A 19746-nucleotide genomic window follows, 5' to 3' on the forward strand; every position below is an offset into this window, starting at 1 on the left:
TATGAAAATGTACAAGTGACCCCACATTTTTTAGAATTCTGTTTAGGGCAGTGGTGCTTGTCATTCACATTGGGGTGAAAATAAAACAATTTCCAGTGTTGCATTAATATGTTACTTGTAGTAACTACAGTTCCTGTGTGTGTGTTTTTCATGAATACATTTGTATTTCACAATGTGTTTCAGAGTCCTCAGTCAGTAGCAGCTCTCCAGGATCTGGTCCCAGCTCACCAAACAATGGGCCAACGGGAAATGTTACTGAAAACGAGGCTTCAGTATTGCCCCCTACTCCTCATGCTGAGGTAAAACCCTGAGTATTTTGATTCTTTAATAATTGAATTTTTGATTAGCTACCTAACACAAAATAATATTTCTGAGCTGAAGTTTAATATCCAAGTGATATTTATGACCTGACATGTACTCAGTGCCACACATTATAAAACTACTAGAAATATAACTGAGATTTTTATAAACTGATGTAAATATTATAAACCTACAAGAAAAATAACTGGCACCTTTTAACTTTTACAAATAAGCCTATAAGAAAAAAATAACTGATACTTATTAACTTATATAAATAGCTATCAGTTATTAAAAATCTAGAAGTTATTTTTGTATAGGTTTATAATGCAAGGGATGAATAAACTTTATTTATAAATAAGACAATCGGGGGTGTATGGATAGCAATCAAGATTTTAAAGATATTGAAATGCAATCCTCAGATAAAGAGGTTTAGAAACTCTTAAGTGTACAGTACCCAACAGTAGTGCAATTTATAAGTCCTCTGTATGCCGTGTGGTTGTGATGAAGTAGACCCACCAGTAAGTAATAGCAAATTCATGCAACCGTCTTAGAAGAAAACATAGCAAGGCAGATTCCATTATTTAACCTAAAGAATAATGCAAAATAATTAGAGTATTAATAGTTGAGGGACATAGAGCTCTGCTGAGCCAATATTTCTTCAGCACCTTTCTATTAGGTTGTTGGAAAAGTCATGACATATTTTTCTATGCAAAAATGCATCATGACTTTTCTGATGACCCAATATATGCCTTGAAATGGGGATAGAAAGATGGATAAAATATGAACTCTATTCTCAAGGAATGAGATATCAAAGGAAATTACTTTAAAGTAACATAATTTATTGTAACCCATTATACAAGTCTAAAAGAAGAATGAATGCAGTAGTCAGCAAGAATTTGTCTATGTAGTTTCTTACTAGGCTAGGCAATGGCAATGGTGTAAACCTAGCCACTCTGCGGAATCAAGTGTTTTGGAGTCACCATTCATTGACTTAAAATGAAAAAGCCTTACTTTCCCCTTTCTGCCATTATAATGCCTTCTTCACTGTTCATTGCTCTATTCCAGGAAAGTTGGTGTAATAACTTCTCATATATGACTGTGACATGCTTCTTCCTTTGTATTTTATAGAATCATGGTACCTTGGGGCTGAAAGGGACTGGTCAAATCTCTGATTCTTGGATCACCTCTATAGCTTTCCTGACATGTGATTATTCAACCTCTACTAGAACGCTCCTACTTATAGGGAGATTACTTCATTGTCTCCCGAGGCAACCAAGTTGATTTTTAACAGTTATCTTGACTAATAGAAGTATCTTCTGTGTACTATGCCAAAATATCTGTTGCTGTTTAATTTTATATATACATATATAACACACAGAAATGCACACACATGCATGTATGTAATACATTATTTATACAAATGATCAGACTGAAATATGAGGGATCTCCAAAAACTTTGTCAAAGATATATGTTACGAAAACAAAAAACTATGCATGGATTTCAAAATTTGTTTGCTAAATAAACTAGTACTTTAATTCCATTTTTCACTTAACTTTTTGAAGTTCCCTAAGTAAAGGTAGAAACCCAGAGATTATCTATGACAAGCAAGGGCTCTGAGAACACTTTTGTATGTGAATTTTGACGTTCAGTTTTCAGGAGTTAGAAAACAAAACCCAGTACTTCCCAAGGAGGATAATCTAACAGGGGACCCTCCAAACACTCTGCTGGGATCCCTATCTGTGCTACAGTGATGAATCTTCCACCCTCAACCCCTGAGCTGTCTTGATGCAAAGCAGAGCAGGAGACAGATTCTCTCTCTGAGAAACTAACCATAAACCAGTTTTTGTGGATTTGTAACCCAAATCACATAACCATAAGGGCTTCATTTGTTTTAAAGTGGCCCCATATTTGTAGTCCCTCAGGTGTTTACAAAAAGCAAAGGTAAATCCTCTCTTGAAAAATCGGTCTTCATTTTAGATTTCAAAAATTTCTAATAAATATTTTTCAAGGAACGTGAGCAGAAAAGGTGCTCTCGTCCATGACTGTCTATTAGCTAATTGGAGAACAGCAATCCAGGACACTTACCTTTTCTCCAAGCCTTTGTCTGGTTCTCATGTTTTACCTTCCCGTTGCCATCTTTCTTTCTCTTTTCCATTATCCTTTCAAAAACATGATACAAGATGAGATAAATACTTCATGTGTATTTATGACAGAGATAGAAATGGGATTATTGGACTGTTGTTTGTAGGAATTGTCTTTTGGTTACTGCAATTATGTCTCAATACTGATCAGTTGTTTGCAACCCTTTGATAAATTGCCAGGAAAAGAACAACTTGGTTGTAAATACACACACACACACACACACACACACACACACACACACACACACACAAGATTATATATATCTTGGGTCCTAGGAAAAGTCATGATACTTTTTTGTCATCAAAAAAGTTGTGATGCATTTTTGCATAGAAAAATATGTCTTGACTTTCCCAACAATCATATATATGTATAATTTTTTAAAAGGTTTTTGCCATAGGGCACATGTACTCACTAGAGAGAGACAGACAGAGACAGACAGAAAGTGAGTAATCACCCCCACAGGGGGATGGCCACGTTGCAGTCCCTTCTCCATTCTCCTCCTGGGATTTCAGGTATGCATGCACATGCGCCCAGTGTAATTTACAAGCGCTCAGGTCTAGGACTCAAACTATGGTCGGCCATGTGGGAGTTCAGGACCTCAACCACTATGCCACCTGCTGGCAATTAATTTTAGATTCCCATTTTCTCTCAGTTTAAAGGATATGATTCTTAGTAATTAACTGCAAAAACTCCAAAGTCTGAGTTCTCATCAGTCTCTGGATGGATTTTGTGCTTTTGGAAAATGAAAATGATGCATTACAACTACGCTCTCAAGCATGCTTGATTCTTAGAAATGCATTGTCAATGAAATAAGTTTCAGAAGTCCATTTACAGCATGATAGTACTTCATTAGGTTCAGAAGAGAGGGTGCAATATTTTGCTTAGAAACATGTAGTAAAAGCTTTTAAAAAGGGAAATGAATGATGGATACAAAATTTAGTATGATGATTACCTTTCAGGAGGGTTGAAGGGAGAAAATATAATTTGATAGTTACTGAAGAAGATACATGTATCTGTTCATTGTAAATACATGTGTACATATATGCACATACTATTTAGTACAGCATGTACGAACAACCGAGAAATACACATTGGTGAGATGGGAAATAAATGGGAAAGGTGAGATTTTCTCTTTACCTCAAGCCTTTTCTGACTACTAAATTAGAATATCCGTGTAACTCCCTATCTTTAAGTTTCAAAATGTATACATAGTAGAGAATATAAATGAAAGAACTTTGCTTATATTGTTCTAAACTGTTTGTATTCTTAACATCACTACTGTCACAAATGAACTGTTTAGATGCCCTAACTTTCCAGCTAATTGGAGCACATATTCTGTCATTACAAACCTTTCCTCCCAGCCTTACCATTAAAAAAAGAAAAACAAAACAAAACAGAAGGAAATGTGATTTAATGGAGTTTAAAAGGGTAGAGGTATTTCTTCAGGTCAGTGACAGGACATTCACCTCCAAAGCTGGAAAGACTAGTTCAAAAGCAAGCAGTGACTTTCCTCATAATGAATTAATTGTGTGCCTGAACTATGATCCAAAAGGCCAGGTGGGCAGACCTTTATGCACTGATGGGTAGCCTCTCTGTGGCCCAGAACAAAAAATGCAACCCTGATGGCTAACATGTGGTTTTCTGCTGCATTGCATTTACAGAGCTCTGTAGCGTAATTCATTCTGGATAGGTGAGGAGATGGCAGAATTCAGACTGAGACCGTCAGCAAATTAATATCCTAGTTTCGGAATACTAAGTGCTTCATTCTACCTAAGCCAGAGGGGAGAGAGGGGAAAAAAAAATTCTCAGGCATACTTTATTAACTTTGATTTAGAATGTGGTGTTATTTTTATAGATGTGTTCTAAGATTAATGATGATATGTGATTTCGTAGCAACAGAAATTTTTTTAGGTACAAATTCTTTACATTGTACACTCAACTCAGAAACTCATTTGCATATTTCACTATTTTAAAAATGGACTTATTTTACCATGTTTGCTTATGCAACACAGGGTTTTCATTTTAAAATAGTATAACAGTATCTATTTGAATGAACTCTTTATTCTATGACCTGTAAGTTGAAAAGCATGTTACTACACCCGTTGATGGCATGGTGGTTAAGGTGGTTGAATCCCACATAGCTGGCCATGCAGTTCAAGTCCCAGACCTGGAGCCTTAAGAAACTTACTGTGTCATGTGTGCTTACACCCCCAAAACCCCAAAAGGAAGAGGAAGGGAGAAGGGATTTGAGGTGACCATTTCCCAGGGGGGATGCTTTCTAACTCCCTCTCTCTGTTTCTCTCTAGTGAGCACATACACCTTCCAGCAAAATTTTTAAAAATCAAATAAAATAAATTAACAAACATGTAACTTAATTCTTTCAGAACCCACGTAAACAAATGGGACTCTGCCCTCTTGGTGTTTGGAAAACAGGAAAGTAAGACTGTATCTGAGAACTTGAGCTTTTGATGAAAACAACAGTTTTTGTCTTGAAATTCATCTGTCCTGCCTTCTTTACATAAAGGGAAGACCTAAGTTGGAGAATATACCCAGAAGCCAAGGCTCTGGAGACAGCACAGTGTAGTGAAATATATGGTTGTTGCATTCGGAAGGCTCTGCATGAACCCCACTCCAAACCAATTACTTTGTGATCATTGGTCAAGCGGCCAGGCTTCTCCTGACTCTCAGATTCTCTAGTAAGAAGTAGTAAAACCTACCCAACAGCTTTGTTGTAAGGACTAAGTGCTTGCAAGGCAGGTGGTAAATTGTGAAGTTCAGAACAAGTTCATTTTTGTTGTCATTATCAGCGCTGACTCCTGGTATGGAAAGCACATTAGCATTTTTGTCTTCAAGCCAGCAACTCTGATGTGAAAGCGAGTCTCCATCTGCTCTGACCACTTCTGTTCCATTTCTCCTATTTCTTACATATGCTCAATCCCACAACTCCTATTGTTGGAACTACTTGCTTTACTCATTTGTAAACTTGGGGAGCTGAAACCTCAGGGGTTTCTATTTCCAGCTCCAGTCAAAGATGTCTTTACCTATCTAGTTGCTTTATTGTTAATACTGTGGGCCCGTGGGTTCAAATATGTTTCCATGGATATCAACACACTTACTTTAGATTCAGTAGATTTATTTGATAGCTATTTTTACAGTAGCCACGCTGCCCGTTTATTCCTAGTTGAACATTAGTGGCTGTCTCTGCTATGCTATTTTTTAAATGAGTTTTTTTTCCCCCCCAGTAGATACAAATGATTTTTAAAAAGGGTTCTAATAATAAGGTTAAGTGTTCTAAAATCATCTGAAGTGTCACTTGTTTTGCTCCAATCTCACATGACTCATCTGCCTATTGTTTCATAATCCTTGTTGTGACATTTGCTGGAAATGTTATGCTCCCTTCTGAGTGGGTGTAGAGCTATGGTTTTAGATGGCAGCAAATAAAATACTTTTCCCCCCTCAGGGAAAGGAGATTGCTATGACAAAAGAATCATTTACTAGGAGTAACATGAGTCAATATTGTAAAGATCTTTAACAAAACATCTATGCCTTTCAAATGAAAGCAAACACTGTCTATTTTTTTTTTTTTTTGTCTCACCCCATGTTATAGAAATATATTCCTAGGGGTCCAATAGAAATGAAAACTCAAGAGACTTTTACTTACGAAATCTTTTTTTAATTACATGGAGATCTTAATTTTCTATGAGTTCTCTGCAAGCAGAGTAAAAAATAAATATGATCTTGAAAAATCCAGTGGAAGTCATAGGCAAACATTAAATGATTAAGGCTGACCTTTCTTCCTTTCTATCTTCTTTCATTTTAACTGTGACACTCTTCTTATTAGATAATCTAGATTTGGGGAGTTAGAAGCTTGAAAAATTAAAGTTGACTGAAGTTTAGGATAGTCTGTCTTCCTTTGTGCCATTCCAACAGACACAGATGTTACCTAATAGAGCCAGTCAAAAGTGCTTCAGTTTCAAGCTGAAGGATCTGAAATTCAGTGAAGCTGGGTGGGTACTTGGAGTCACAAGCCAGTGACTGGTAGAGATCAGGTCTGAGATACTTAGAGCACAGTTTTACTCTAGTCCAGACTGCTGCTTACCCAAACTCTGTAGGTAATTTTTTAGTTTTCTAATTCTCATGTATGTTGTAGATAACTATGAGCAGGTGGTAAATTGGAAATTTTACTTTCATCTTTTCCTGAGAACTTCTCAAAAAGCTAGTGATTATTTACGTGAGTAGTATTCCATCAAGGGTCATCGGTTGACTTCTTTGTCCTCTTAACAGTGAAAACGGTGTTTTCCTTTCTCCCTCTTTCTTTCTTCCCTCCAGCCTTCCTTCCTTCATTCCTTCCTCTGTGTCAAGTTTTCTATTTTCCTTTGTCCCCATAGGCTGTCATTCTCTTCTGTGTTTTTGTTTAAATGGATTCTTACACTGTATATATTTTTGCTTTGTGTGCATGAATTTTGGTGGATACAAATGGCATGATGTTATCTATCTCATTCCACTTCTTACATTATCACCAAGCATGTGTTTTTAGATCTGTCATGTCTTTATGAATGTAGAAATCTAATGGTTTGCTTTTAATTACTGTAAAATCCAAGGTGGATGCTATTCCATTTTACCTACCCGTTCTCCAGGTACATGTCCTTATGGCCTCACCAAAAAAAATGCTTTAATGTGTACCCACTGAAGATCATCTGTAGATTACTAAGAACATTTCTTGGAGTTGTGGTTCCCAGAAGAAGACTCATTGAGCCATGGTGTAGAGTACAATGAACTGTGGCTCACATTGGTGAACTATTCTCTGGACCACTGCACCAATCTACAGTCCCACCAGTGAGGTGTGAGAGCTTTTACCTTTTATTTTTTTCTGAATATTGCCAGTGTCCATTTTGGAAGAGTTTCTTTTTTAATTGAAACTAGTAGCTTCCTCATTTCAATGACTATATGTGTAGCACTATTTAAAGACATATAATTTTAAAATCTGTATGTATTTTGTTCACCTGAATTGCAAATATTCTTCATAACTTCATAAGATAGCCTTCCAATTGGCATTATCATGAGAAAAGAAATGAGATAAAATTTTGAATAGGCCTTCACCACTCTGTCACCCGGTTCAATTCATATGCCCCATCCCAACATCTTGCTTTTTTCTTTTAAAAGCCTCATTACCCCCAAAGGTTGATTTAAAATTGATACCCTTCCCTGTGCTGCTGAAGTCCTTTTACCCTCCTCTAATCATGGAAATACAATGAACTCTTTACTTTTATGTATTCCTGACTGCATGTGAATGCGTGTGGTATAGGGCGTCTCTGTATGCCTAGCACTCAACACTGTTCATTGAATACAGTTATTTGTGAAGGTTAAGTGATAGCCATTCATATATTTAATATTTCTACTTAATCTAGTTAGAATAAAACCTCTGGTTCTGAAAGTTTCTCAGATTAAAACCATCTTTCTCATTTTCTAAGCTGTGAAATGTTGGCATCTCCATGCAGAACTGACTTAAGGGCTGGATCATTTTCAGAACTGTTTCCTGGCAAAATTCTGACTTCACCTGAAAGTGCTTATAAGCGCACCACAATGCTAAGGTGGGCTGGCCCTCCACCCTTGCAAGAATATGGCCTCGGATCCTATTGTTTCAGTGGAAGGACACCCCCAGACCCTTTCAGAGGAGAGCTATTAGTCTGGCTTTCGAGTATGCCCACATGCAGCAGTATAGAATGTGGCTCCAGGTTTCATTAAGAGACATTAACTTGAAACATATAGACTGTTCTTATCAAAAAGCTTAGTTGAAGAAAGCTATATTTTAAGTTAATTTGAGGGAAATGTTTTTGTTGGTTTTTATATGTTTGCTTTTTATTTTGTTAAATCATTTGCAATTTTAGATAATGGAAGTGTACACACACTCTGCCTTTTTTCTTAATTTTTAAAAAATTTAATTTGCTAGAGGATACATGCACTCTCCAGGGAGAGACAAAGAGAGGAAGAAGGAGAGGGGGGGGAGAGAGAGAGAATAAGAAAGCAGATCAGCAGATAATGTAATGGTTACATCGCTGAATGCGACATGGTCAACATGGTTCGAGTCCTGCACCTGCTGGCTTAAAACTCACACCAAGTGCATGTACATGCATGCCCAAAGTCCCAAGAGGAAAATGAAGGAGAAGGGATTATGGCATGCCCATCTTACCTCGGTTGTGATTTCTCTCTTTCTGTCTCTCTGGCAAACGCGTGCACCCTATAGCAAAAATGTCTCTCTCAAAAAAAAAGAGAGAGAGAGAAAACACCCTCTATAGGTAATAACCATGCCACAATCCCTTCAAAATCTCTTTTCAGGATTTTTGGCATGCATGCACATGAACCTAATGTGTATTTAAAGCTACCAGGTCTGGGATACAAATCATACAGTCGGCCATGTAGGATCCAACCACTTTAACCACCATGCCATTGGCTCACTGTGTGCCTGTTTTCTCACCTGTCACTGAAGGAGGTAACATTATCCAAGTCTGTAGTATTCCTATGATGTGGTGTTTTACGTTAGACTCTGTGGAAAAGAGCAATTATACCCAGTAGCCATGGGGGACACAGATCTTCCTGGCTTTCTCAGGAATTGTCTCCATGATGTAAAGGTCCTCATGGCCATATAGGGTGCATGCGCTCGCCAGACAGACAGAGAGAGACATAGAGACAGAAAGCGAGAAATCACCCCCCAGGGGGGATGGTCACGCCACAATTCCTTCTCCTCCATTCTCCTCTCGGGATCTTGGGCACGCACGCATACACGCCCGGCTTGAGTTTTAAGCCACCAGGTCCGGGAGGACACGAACCGTGGTCAACTACGTGAGAGTGCAGCGACATAGCCGTTATGCTAACTGCTGGTTCCCGAGCCACTAGGACTTTCTTATGACTAGCTCAGTTTGCTTCCTCATCCTCTCTAAGGCTGCCACTATTCTCCTTACTTTTTTATGACTCTCCTATTCTCCAACAATGGCTGCAGAGAGGTGTATGCTTTCTGCAGCCGCACCTGACAACAAATCAGTTAGTCTTGGCCGGCATAAAAGTTTCGTTGCTGATCGCACTGGGAAACAGAATTGTGGAAACCACTGTTTCCTCATCTACACCATGAGCATAATGCTAGCTTGACAGTACCTGTGAAGAACAGATTAATTTCCAGAAAGTCCCTGGCATAGGGCTTAGCACATGGTAGGTGCTGAAAATCAACGCACCGTCATAGGAAATGGAGCCACACAATTTTATATGAAACAGCAGGGGTCTACAATGCCAAAGTAAGAATAACCTCAATCAAATGACTTTACTCTTTAGTTAAAGCCACTGTAAGCAGCCAGCTGCTGCCCCCGTAGGACTCCTGAGGAGAAATCTGTTCCTCCTGTTAGTCTAAATCTGCTTCCTTTGATGAGGTGGGAGGCTACTGCAGAAATTCTGTCTGGGAAACAAAGATCATCTCTCTTGTGAGGTCTGTGGTATCTTTTGGTGTCATTTCCATAGTCCATGTCGAATCTCAGTACTGTGAGAGGCAGATACAACCTCGTATGAATATTCTACATTATTTAAATGCTTATTTTACCACATTTATTTTCTCCTCTATGTATATATGTAAATCAATGGATTACTTTTATTTTAAATTGCTATTTGATGCCAGAGCTGTATTTTGACTTCCTAATATATCCTTTTTGTTTTTGTTCAGGTATGTACTCTATACTTAGAATTTATGTTGAAAGCTTGTGTGTGTAACCAAAATAGTAGCTTGCATTTTACGTAGAGAAAATACTGCAAATATTGTGGATAGCTTCTAAAATAAAATCTTAGCCTCACACATTGTAATTTTAAAAGCTTTTTCTACAATCTTTATGCCCTGGCATTTTAGACAACCTTAAGTTTTTAAAGGGTTACATATATAGTCAATCTAATGTAAATAGTTTCAGTATACCTCTTGATTTTCATTCACAGATATCAGACATGTTCATTTATAAAGAAACTGAATCGGAGTTAGCTTGGAGTTCCACATCTCAGCGAGAAAACTCCGCATTTAACCTTCTGTTCCTATTATGTTAAGGCTAGGATTCATCTCCAAACAAACGTATGATTGAGATGATGTTTTGGAATAACATCCTGTGTTTTGGTGGTGCATCACTCTTCGGTGACATTCTGAGGTTGCATTGTATTAGCACATGATATTTTCCCCAGTTAATTGATATCCCAGGTTTGTCCAGAGGAAAATCTACAGCTCCCCCAAACATGCTTGACAAGTTATTATATTTACTTTACTCAAAGCCCGTGTGTGCAATATCCCTCTTGGAGGTGGTCTATTATTGGAGTCCCATATGCTTTTTGTTTGGGAAGAAAGCAGTCACTGTGTCATACTGTTACATGGAGTATTCTTTTTCAGGGATGTTGTTCCCTTGGGGACCATATCAGGCCAGAGTTCCTTAGTCTAATAAGACCTTTGTAACTCTTATTGTATAAAAGTTCTGGGAGGGAAGCAAGAGTTAAACAGAAAATGTAATTCAAGCAACCATATTAGGCCACATGTGGGAAAACATGACTCTTAGCATTGGATTAAAAAAAAGGTATTTGTTGTAAAAAGCACTGTGATGCCAAAACATTCAGGGTATTTCAGTGTAAATGAAGGCTATTGTGGTGTAGAGAACTCATAACGTTTAACATTTACTTCAGTTTCTGAAAATAAGTGATCTTAAAAAGTACAACACAGAGTTGATTATTCATAAACCTTATATTATAATAGACGTGATTATTAGAAGCCCTATATGCTGATAGTTAATCTAAGATTTTTTTGTGTGAGTTTTCTCAGTAATATAGTAGTATTTAACTCAGATAAAGATAATGACTATGACTTTGTCATATATGCAATTTTTCACTCAGTAATGCAAAGGAAGTATATGTACTTACCAGAATTACCCAAGTTAGGTTTTGTACTTTACCCCGAGATGAAAAATGTGCTGAATCCTATTCTATAAAACCATAGTGCAATTTTATAGATGGATTTGCAAAATGGAGATAAAGCCCTTCCTTCAACTTGTGTAGCATGATGAAGAATGCTTTTATTTGATTTTTTTACTCCATAACTCAGGTATGAAAGTCATAAAAATAAATACTTATACATTTTTCTTAATTATCACAACATAAAAGCTATTTTCTGAAATGTGAACATTTCACAGTAGGATTCATAATATCATGTTACTTTGAGATTCTCCTTTCTTTTTCTTTTCTTAGCAAATGGTTTCACAGCAACGCATTCTAATTCATGAAGATTCCATGAACCTGCTAAGTCTTTATACCTCTCCTTCTTTGCCCAACATTACCTTGGGGCTTCCCGCAGTGCCGTCCCAGCTCAACGTAAGTCATCACCCAGTCTCAGCCTGAACTAGCTGGCCTTTTTATAGGGGTTCCTGTCATCTCTTGTCTACTTAGACTTGGGGAAAACTTCGTAGAGTCGCTTCTCTGTCACTGTTTGCTGTTTGCTGTGTTGTTCAAAGATGTTAAGCTTAATTTCAAATCGTAAAATTATCCTGGTTTACATAATTATATATAAAAATAACTGACATTTGTATAGTGATTTAAAGCTTTAAGAAAAACATGCTCTTTAGATACATTATTTTAGGAACTCTACACAACCTTCCCATGAAACAGATTACAGAAGAAGCAGCTGAGACTGGAGTTTAAAAGCCAGTAAGTAGCAGACCTGGAACAGAACCCAGGCCAGCACGGAGAGCTATAGCTTCTGAAGTACAGAAGCATCTGTTTATATCATTTATTTTCTGAATGACTTTATTTGGGAAATGTGTTACTGACTCTATGGTACTGAAAAATACATATCTGGAAAAAAAACTCCAAGAAGAATATTCAGCTATTCCCAGGAGATTCAAAGTTAGTCAATTAGTTTAAAAGTTCTGACAACGAAAAAGGATTTTTTGGAGGTAATTAACCTACTAATAGAATATAGCCATAGTTACTTCAAACATATTCCCTAAAATAATATAAATTTTTGTTGTAAAATACTTTTGAGACTCACTCAGAATAATTCATCTTTGAAAATATTAGTACATTAAATTATACATATACAGAGGTCATCTGATCCATTAGGTTTAAAAAGACATTTCTTTCAACTTTTACATCAATTTTGTCAGTCCTTAGCCGTATCTTTGACACGAACATATCACAGTCACATGTGTGTTAAGTACATATTTTAAAAATCAAGGGGAACCAGCAGTTAGCGTAACGGCTATGTCGCTGGACTCCCACGTAGTCGACCGCGGTTCGTGTCCCGGACCCGGTGGCTTAAAACTCATGCCGGGCGCGTGTGCGTGCGTGCCCAAGATCCCGAGAGGAGAATGGAGGAGAAGGGATTGTGGCGTGACCATCCCCCCTGGGGGGTGATTTCTCGCTTTCTGTCTCTATGCCTCTCTCTGTCTGTCTGGCGAGCGCACGCGCCCTACAGTGAAAATCTCTCCAAAAAAAAAAAAAAAATCAAATCAACCTAAGGGATTTTTTACTACATCAGTTTTTGTTTTCTATAGGCACATGCACTCACCAGAGATACAGAGAAAGAGAGAAAATGAGAAATTATCACATTTCTCCCCAAGGGGAATGGCCATGCCACAACCCCATTTCCTTTATTCTTCTCTCAGGATTTTGGGCATGCACACACATGCTCCTGGTATGATTTTCAAGCTACCAGGTCTAGGACTCAAAATATGGTCAGCCATGTTGGAGCCCAACGCCTTAACCACCACGTCAGCTGCTGGCCCCCATATTTAATATTTTTAATAGACTGCAATGTTATCTTATGTGCTATTGTTGATATTGTATCAGTGAGGAGAAAGCAAAATTTGGTCTTCTGTTAGTGAGGATGTTATGTCTTTCTATTGAAGAAGAAAGGTTTAAAAATCCTAAATTCAGCTATGAATTTCTACACAAATCAGTTGTAAGTAATTTATTTTAATAAAAAGTAAATAAAAAGGTTAGCACTGAAACTAAAAGTAAATATTCATGGTAATATTTTTAAGTCTTCACTTACTAAAAGTATTTTTATCCATCTCTATTTTTCTTATCTCTCCTAATGATAAGTAAATACTAACCCCAAAACTTCTTATGACACACAAATAGGCATTTTGTTTCTATTACTTTTCGCGTGTTCTAAACTACTTCGAACTAACTCACACATGCGCCACTTTTATTGTGGTTGGGAAACATTTTTTCCCGAAGGACCAAGTACTAAAGCCAGACCATTTAATGTTTCGATGGTAATACAATTTGGTACCATTGGATGAATAAACCAATGTGGTTTGGATTAAAATTTCATTTTTCTTTGCTTCCATTTTGGTGTGGATGAGGCTATCACAATTAATTTTTCAAGCTTCACATTGCTTTGGCAAAGAAATCTTTAATATTCCATTTCCCTCTTGCATAGTGGGATATTTTAAGGAAAGAGGCCAGGATAAGGAATCACTTCTCGATTAAACATTGCATTGACTTACTATGTGACTCAAACAAACCATTTACCTCTTTGTCCTTCAATTTCTCCATCATGGAAAATTGCTTTGCTTTCCTGGTGCACAGCAATTTTGTAAGATGAAACATGAGTTTTGAAAAGAAACATGCCACATAATTTTGAGGTATTAGACTTCTGCTTTTATAATACCAAAATGACCACCATTCATTAAGTTCTTTGAATAGGATAATTTATTATTACTATTGATGATATAATTATTATTGCCTTATTACTGTGTTATTATACATTTCAAGTTCTTAATAACATTTTTATTTGATATCTGATTTCACTCAGAGCATAGTTTATTATAGAAAAATAGCTGGGGTGTCATTTTCAATATTTAGGTATTTTGGGATCTGTTGTATATTAATATAAAATACATGTTTAAATCAAACTCCTAAATATTTTGTACCTCCTTTCATGGACTTATTTTAAGACTCTCACTTTAAAAATTAAATATTGGAGACTTAGAGCTCTGTGAACTTATTTTCTACATTAACATGTAGAAAAATGAATTATTCTTTTGCTTGAAATTCTGAAAGTACACATCATTTTTTTCTCTAGTTTCTTAAATCCCTATTATAGAATCTGTAGTTTAACTATTTGAATACATCTTACTTTTCCAATATACCTTTACTTAAGTAATGTATTTTTAAATATTTCAAAACATCCCATGTATTAAACCTAAAATTAGCATCATTTAATTTGTTTTTATTCTTAATATTTTTTTAAATTTGCAATAGGACATATCGACTCACTGGAGAGAGACTGGGGGAAGTGGTGGGGCTCAGAAACCACACAGACAGCCATACTGCAGTCCCCTCTCCACTATTCTCCTCTTAGGGTTTGGGCACACATATGCACCTGGTATGTTTTCTAAGCCACCAGGTTCAGTACTAGAGCCATGCAGTTTGCTGTGTGGGATCCAGCTGCGCTTAATCAAGTTAATTAATTTACATATTAGCTTTTATTTGTGGTGAGAGGACTTAAAATCTACTCTGAACAGTTTCCAAGAATACAATATATTGTTGTTAATTATATTCTTTATTATGAACAATGGATATTTTGGACATATTAACTGAAATTTTATCTCTAGCATTGAGTTTAATATTAAAAAAACTTTTTTTTGATTCAGTGCATTGATATCAAATACCCAATTGTCTCTGGTGTTCCAACCCTGTTTTTAAAATTTTTCCTTCATTAATCCAGTTTTTTTTTTTTTTCTTTTTAGTTTTCGCTATAGGGTTCATGTGCTCACTAAGAGACACAGAGGTGGAAGGGAGTGAGAAATCACCCTGAGGGGATGGCCCACTGCAATCTCTTCTCTCAGAATTTTTTTGGCATGCATGTACACACACCCAGAGTGATTTTCAGGCTGCTGGGTCAGGTCTAATGCCACATAGTCAGCCATCTAGTTAGGATCCAGCGCCTTAACCTTCATGCCACCTGGTGGATCCACGTTAATTCCACTGGTTTAAAAGATATTTGTTTTCTGTGTTCTTAAGTCAGCCATTGGGTAAGATGTGATTTTTGATTTGGGACATTATGGCATAAGAAACTCACCTGCTGATGTAGGGGCCTAATGACCCACATGGATGAAAGAGGACTAACGTTTATTATTTCTTAACACAGGCTTCAAATTCACTCAAAGAAAAGCAGAAGTGTGAGACCCAGACACTCAGGCCAGGTGTCGCCCTGCCTGGACAGTATGGGGCCAACATCCCCACGTCTTCAAGCCATGCCCACGTTGCTTTGGAGGGAAAACCCAACAGCAGCCACCAAGCCCTCCTGCAGCATTTATTGTTGAAAGAACAAATGCGACAACAAAAGCTTCTTGTGGCTGGTAATTAATAACGGCACTGTTTGTAGGTCATTGTAGGGCTGTGAGTGACCCATTGAAATGTCTCTCTAACCCAAAACCTTAATGAAGATTTACAGTGCCACACGAGGGCCTCCTTGGCACTTGGTACTGTGAGAAAGACCAGTATCCTTACTTACTCTCCTAGATCCTTTGTAGGGGAGTGCAGGACTCATCTCATCTAACCTTCAGACACACCAGACAGACTAGTGCTTAGCTGTATGGAGTAGTATGGTCAGGTGCATACCTGTCCTGTGCTTTGGCAGTTCTGCCTTTAGGCACCCAGCCCAGCCTTCCTCTGACATTCACCTGCTAGTATCACTGTTTTCATGTAACTTATCCCATGCATCTATTTGGGCTTCTTGTCATTTCTTAAAATGATAATGTATTTCTGTCTGCCTGTCTGTTTACACACACACATTTGTATATATATTTTTATAGGTGGAGTTCCCCTACATCCTCAGTCTCCTTTGGCAACAAAAGAAAGAATTTCACCTGGCATTAGAGGTACCCACAAACTGCCCCGTCACAGACCCCTGAATCGAACCCAGTCTGCACCGTTGCCTCAGAGTACACTGGCTCAGCTAGTCATTCAGCAGCAACACCAGCAGTTCTTGGAGAAGCAGAAGCAATACCAGCAGCAGATCCACATGAACAAAGTAAGTGTCCAACCCAAGCTAAATGTCATAACCACTTGTTTGGATGTTGAGAACCTCTTCATTGGTGTGGATATATAAGAGGAGAATGTTGGTATCAGCCATAGCGAAAAGGAGTTTACTATCCTTAGCCCTGCTCTGGGTTCAAGGACACCATCACAATGTCAGTGTTTTCACTGTTGTTAATTAAGGCCATTTGTAGGAAAATTGAGGTTATAGATTAGCAAGGTCATTTATGATGGAGTGCTTATTTTAATACAGCAACACATACAAGGCGTGTGTGTGGAGCCCTATTTTTTTTTTAGTATTGCAGAAAGAATTTGAGACAGAGTTGAATGTGGAGAGTTGACTTATCCAAAGGTTTGCACAGTGATGGCAGATGGACAAGGTTGGCTACTGAGGTACATCTCAGGAGCTTGTGTGCATCTGTTACATCTCTTTTACAGTATGCCCCTCTCCATTCCAAAAAAGTGCTTCAAGTAGTTGATTTTTCTTTTTTTCTCTCTGTCTGTAATTCTGCCAAAGGGCTTGTGCACCCACAGGGAAGAGGGAGAAAGAGCAAGAGTGAGCGAGTGCAGCCCCAGGGTGATGCCATACCACAATCTCTTCTCCTCTATTCTCCTTTCAGAATTTTAAATGTTTTTCAAGCCACTGGATCTAGGGCTCAAACCACACATTGGCCATGTGAGATCCAGCTGCCTAAACCACTATGCCACCGCTTGCCCATCTTTGGAACAGTTTCTCAAATCTTGTGATACATTCTTTCTGGCAGCCTTATGGGTCTGCGGTGGACAGCAGACAGCAGTATCATACCACATTCTTAGGAGCTCTTCTGCTGAAGCAATGACAAAGAACAGTGATTACCGTTTAATGTTGTCAGACAGGCTGGTAAAACATTTTCTGTGAATTTGAAAGCAAAATGTTATTAAGGAAGCTGGTCCGAACAATCTTACCACTACCTTATGCTGTGCTAGGCTCACAAAAGCAGAATCTTCTTGTGCCTAGAAAATTCCTGGAAGATATTCAGATCCTGAGTACTAAGATTTTAGTCTCTTTCCTGTGTACTCTGAAGCCATAGGCATGTTATAGAGGCATGAGAGCAATATCAAACAATGATAAGTGGATAGCTAAAAAGCTGAAATGTAATTTCATAATTAAATACCTTACTGCATTGTGATGCTTAAAAAACAAACAAGACAGAATAAACTGTCATGGGCAAAAGTCAAATCATCTTTCTAGTGACAAGAAAAGAGGAGGGTCTTCATCATGGATTGGTCTTATTGCAAGTATTGCTGGAGTTGTTTCCTCTCTTTGACCTCCCGCTTACAAGAGTCCATGGGCTAAGCACCACACCCTGAATGGCAGTTCTTTCATTGCGGTCCTTGGCTACTTTCAAAGATGCCGTGAGTCTGTTTGTGATTGGGTTGTTACAAGTAGGCCTGACCGGCAGTGGCAACGGTCTCTTTAACTTCCTTCACTGTACATCACAAACTCATCCTGCATAATCAGATTAATGTTGATTTTATTGCCATAGTATTTTGCTAAACTTATCAGGTTATTTTGTATCAAATCAATCTTTTGAGAGAACCAATTTCCTTCTGTGCCTAATGGCATAATACATAATATTGGTTGACTTGAATGTGGCTCTGTATATGTTTGTTCAATTGTGGTAGAGTTAATTAGTTTGCTTTGTGGTCTCTCGGCACAATGTGAAATGACTAACTTTTCTTGAAAAATCATTCAGTATGAGAAATGTATACAGGAGGAAATATTAGGGATCCTACATTTTTACTCATACAATTTTGACCTGGAATTAGGTTTGTGTTAAAATGAGTATTAGGTTAATAGATACACTTTCCTGATAGTTTTAGTTCTAGATACTAGCAATGTGTGGATGTGCATATTCTGTGGGTAAATCAGGTAAATCAGTTGCTTTGAAATCATGGTTTACAAACTTATTTTGTATTGATACTTTTAAGAATATTTCAAAATACAGTTTTTTTTTTTTTTTATGGCCTAGACTTGCCACCATTTGATAATAGGCTAATTAATATCTGAATTTTTCTCATTCAGTGTCACACTCAAGATTTTGACAGGCATATGCTAAACCCTAGTCACGTGGAAAAAAAATCTAAGATGAAAAGCAGGCATTTGCATTTTAGCAACAAGAAATCAAATTTTATCAGAGACCTTTCCCATGTGGAGCTGATTCCTCGGAATCTGTTAAGAATTCTTCCTAAAATTAGAAACAAACCTACACTTTTAGGTACATGTTTGTACAGTGGTTTGATTATTAAATCTTGTCTTAATTAGGCAAAATGAAGACCAGAAAACTTCAAAGTACCTAGCTGATCTTTATATGTTAACCTCTCTCAGCTTGGGTGTTTAGATTTCTCAAGCAGGTCGCCAGTTGGCTTTTCTCCAAGTATGTATTCCATATGTTTAATCAAGTTGGAATATGCGCATTGGGTATTCTCCAGATCTTAAAAATATTTTACCTGCCTTCGATTGTGTAAGGCAACAGAGAAGAATCGTATTTAGGGAAATATTAAACCTGTGTCTTTTTCTGAGATATTCACGGTAGGATCACCATGAAGCAAATGGCTACTGTTTGGCCTTCTCTATGAGTGGACGATGGCATTTATTTCATACTGGATCAGGACCATAACTTAGATGCCGAAAGTTAGCAAGTTTCTGACTGATACTATATTTACATGTACACTAGTAATTTTGAATACCCCTTAGTAAGAAATAACCACTGAAACTTGAAGTCACCTTCCCCTGCCACCATGAATGAAACTTTATTAAGTCAATTCGTCCTTGAATCAAATATTTGACAAGATAAAAACATGATTTTTTTACTCTGAGATACTTAATTATAGCAGGAAATAGAGGTGTGCATTTAGACAGAGGTGTGCAAATGACATACTTAATTTTCTTTTTAATTCCCTCAACTTTATAATGGTTCCTTTCTTGAGAAATTTGGGGAAGCAAATAATGGAGTGGGAACAAAGAGAAAATGAGTAGATTTATATCTGAACGTACTGGAGATTAAATATAATGAGCCATTTTGGTATGAGAGTTGTAATATGTTCGATTTCTAATAATCTTTAGAAGAACTAGTAGCAACTTACACTTTTAGGAGCATAGTTGATACAATGATTGACTTAATTACATTTTGAATAATTTCACACAGTTTGCCTTTATTTATTCTATGAGAGAAAGAGAAAGAGAGATCTAGACCTACAAAATGATCTTC

The 19746-nt window shown here is 37.4% G+C and overlaps 1 protein-coding gene across 1 annotated transcript in view; it reads left to right on the forward strand.

Moving 5' to 3' along the window:
• Positions 1-19746, forward strand: part of HDAC9 (histone deacetylase 9) — an 865518-nt gene that overhangs the window by 406664 nt on the left and 439108 nt on the right. Inside the window, exons 8-11 of the mRNA XM_027774184.1 lie at positions 184-299; positions 11696-11818; positions 15606-15816; positions 16273-16490. Of these exons, the coding sequence (XP_027629985.1) occupies positions 184-299; positions 11696-11818; positions 15606-15816; positions 16273-16490 (668 nt within the window). The remainder of the gene's footprint in view (positions 1-183; positions 300-11695; positions 11819-15605; positions 15817-16272; positions 16491-19746) is intronic.

The sequence above is a fragment of the Tupaia chinensis genome, unplaced genomic scaffold, assembly GCF_000334495.1.
Source record: "Tupaia chinensis unplaced genomic scaffold, TupChi_1.0 Scaffold000410_1, whole genome shotgun sequence".
Classification (NCBI taxonomy): Eukaryota; Metazoa; Chordata; class Mammalia; order Scandentia; family Tupaiidae; genus Tupaia; species Tupaia belangeri.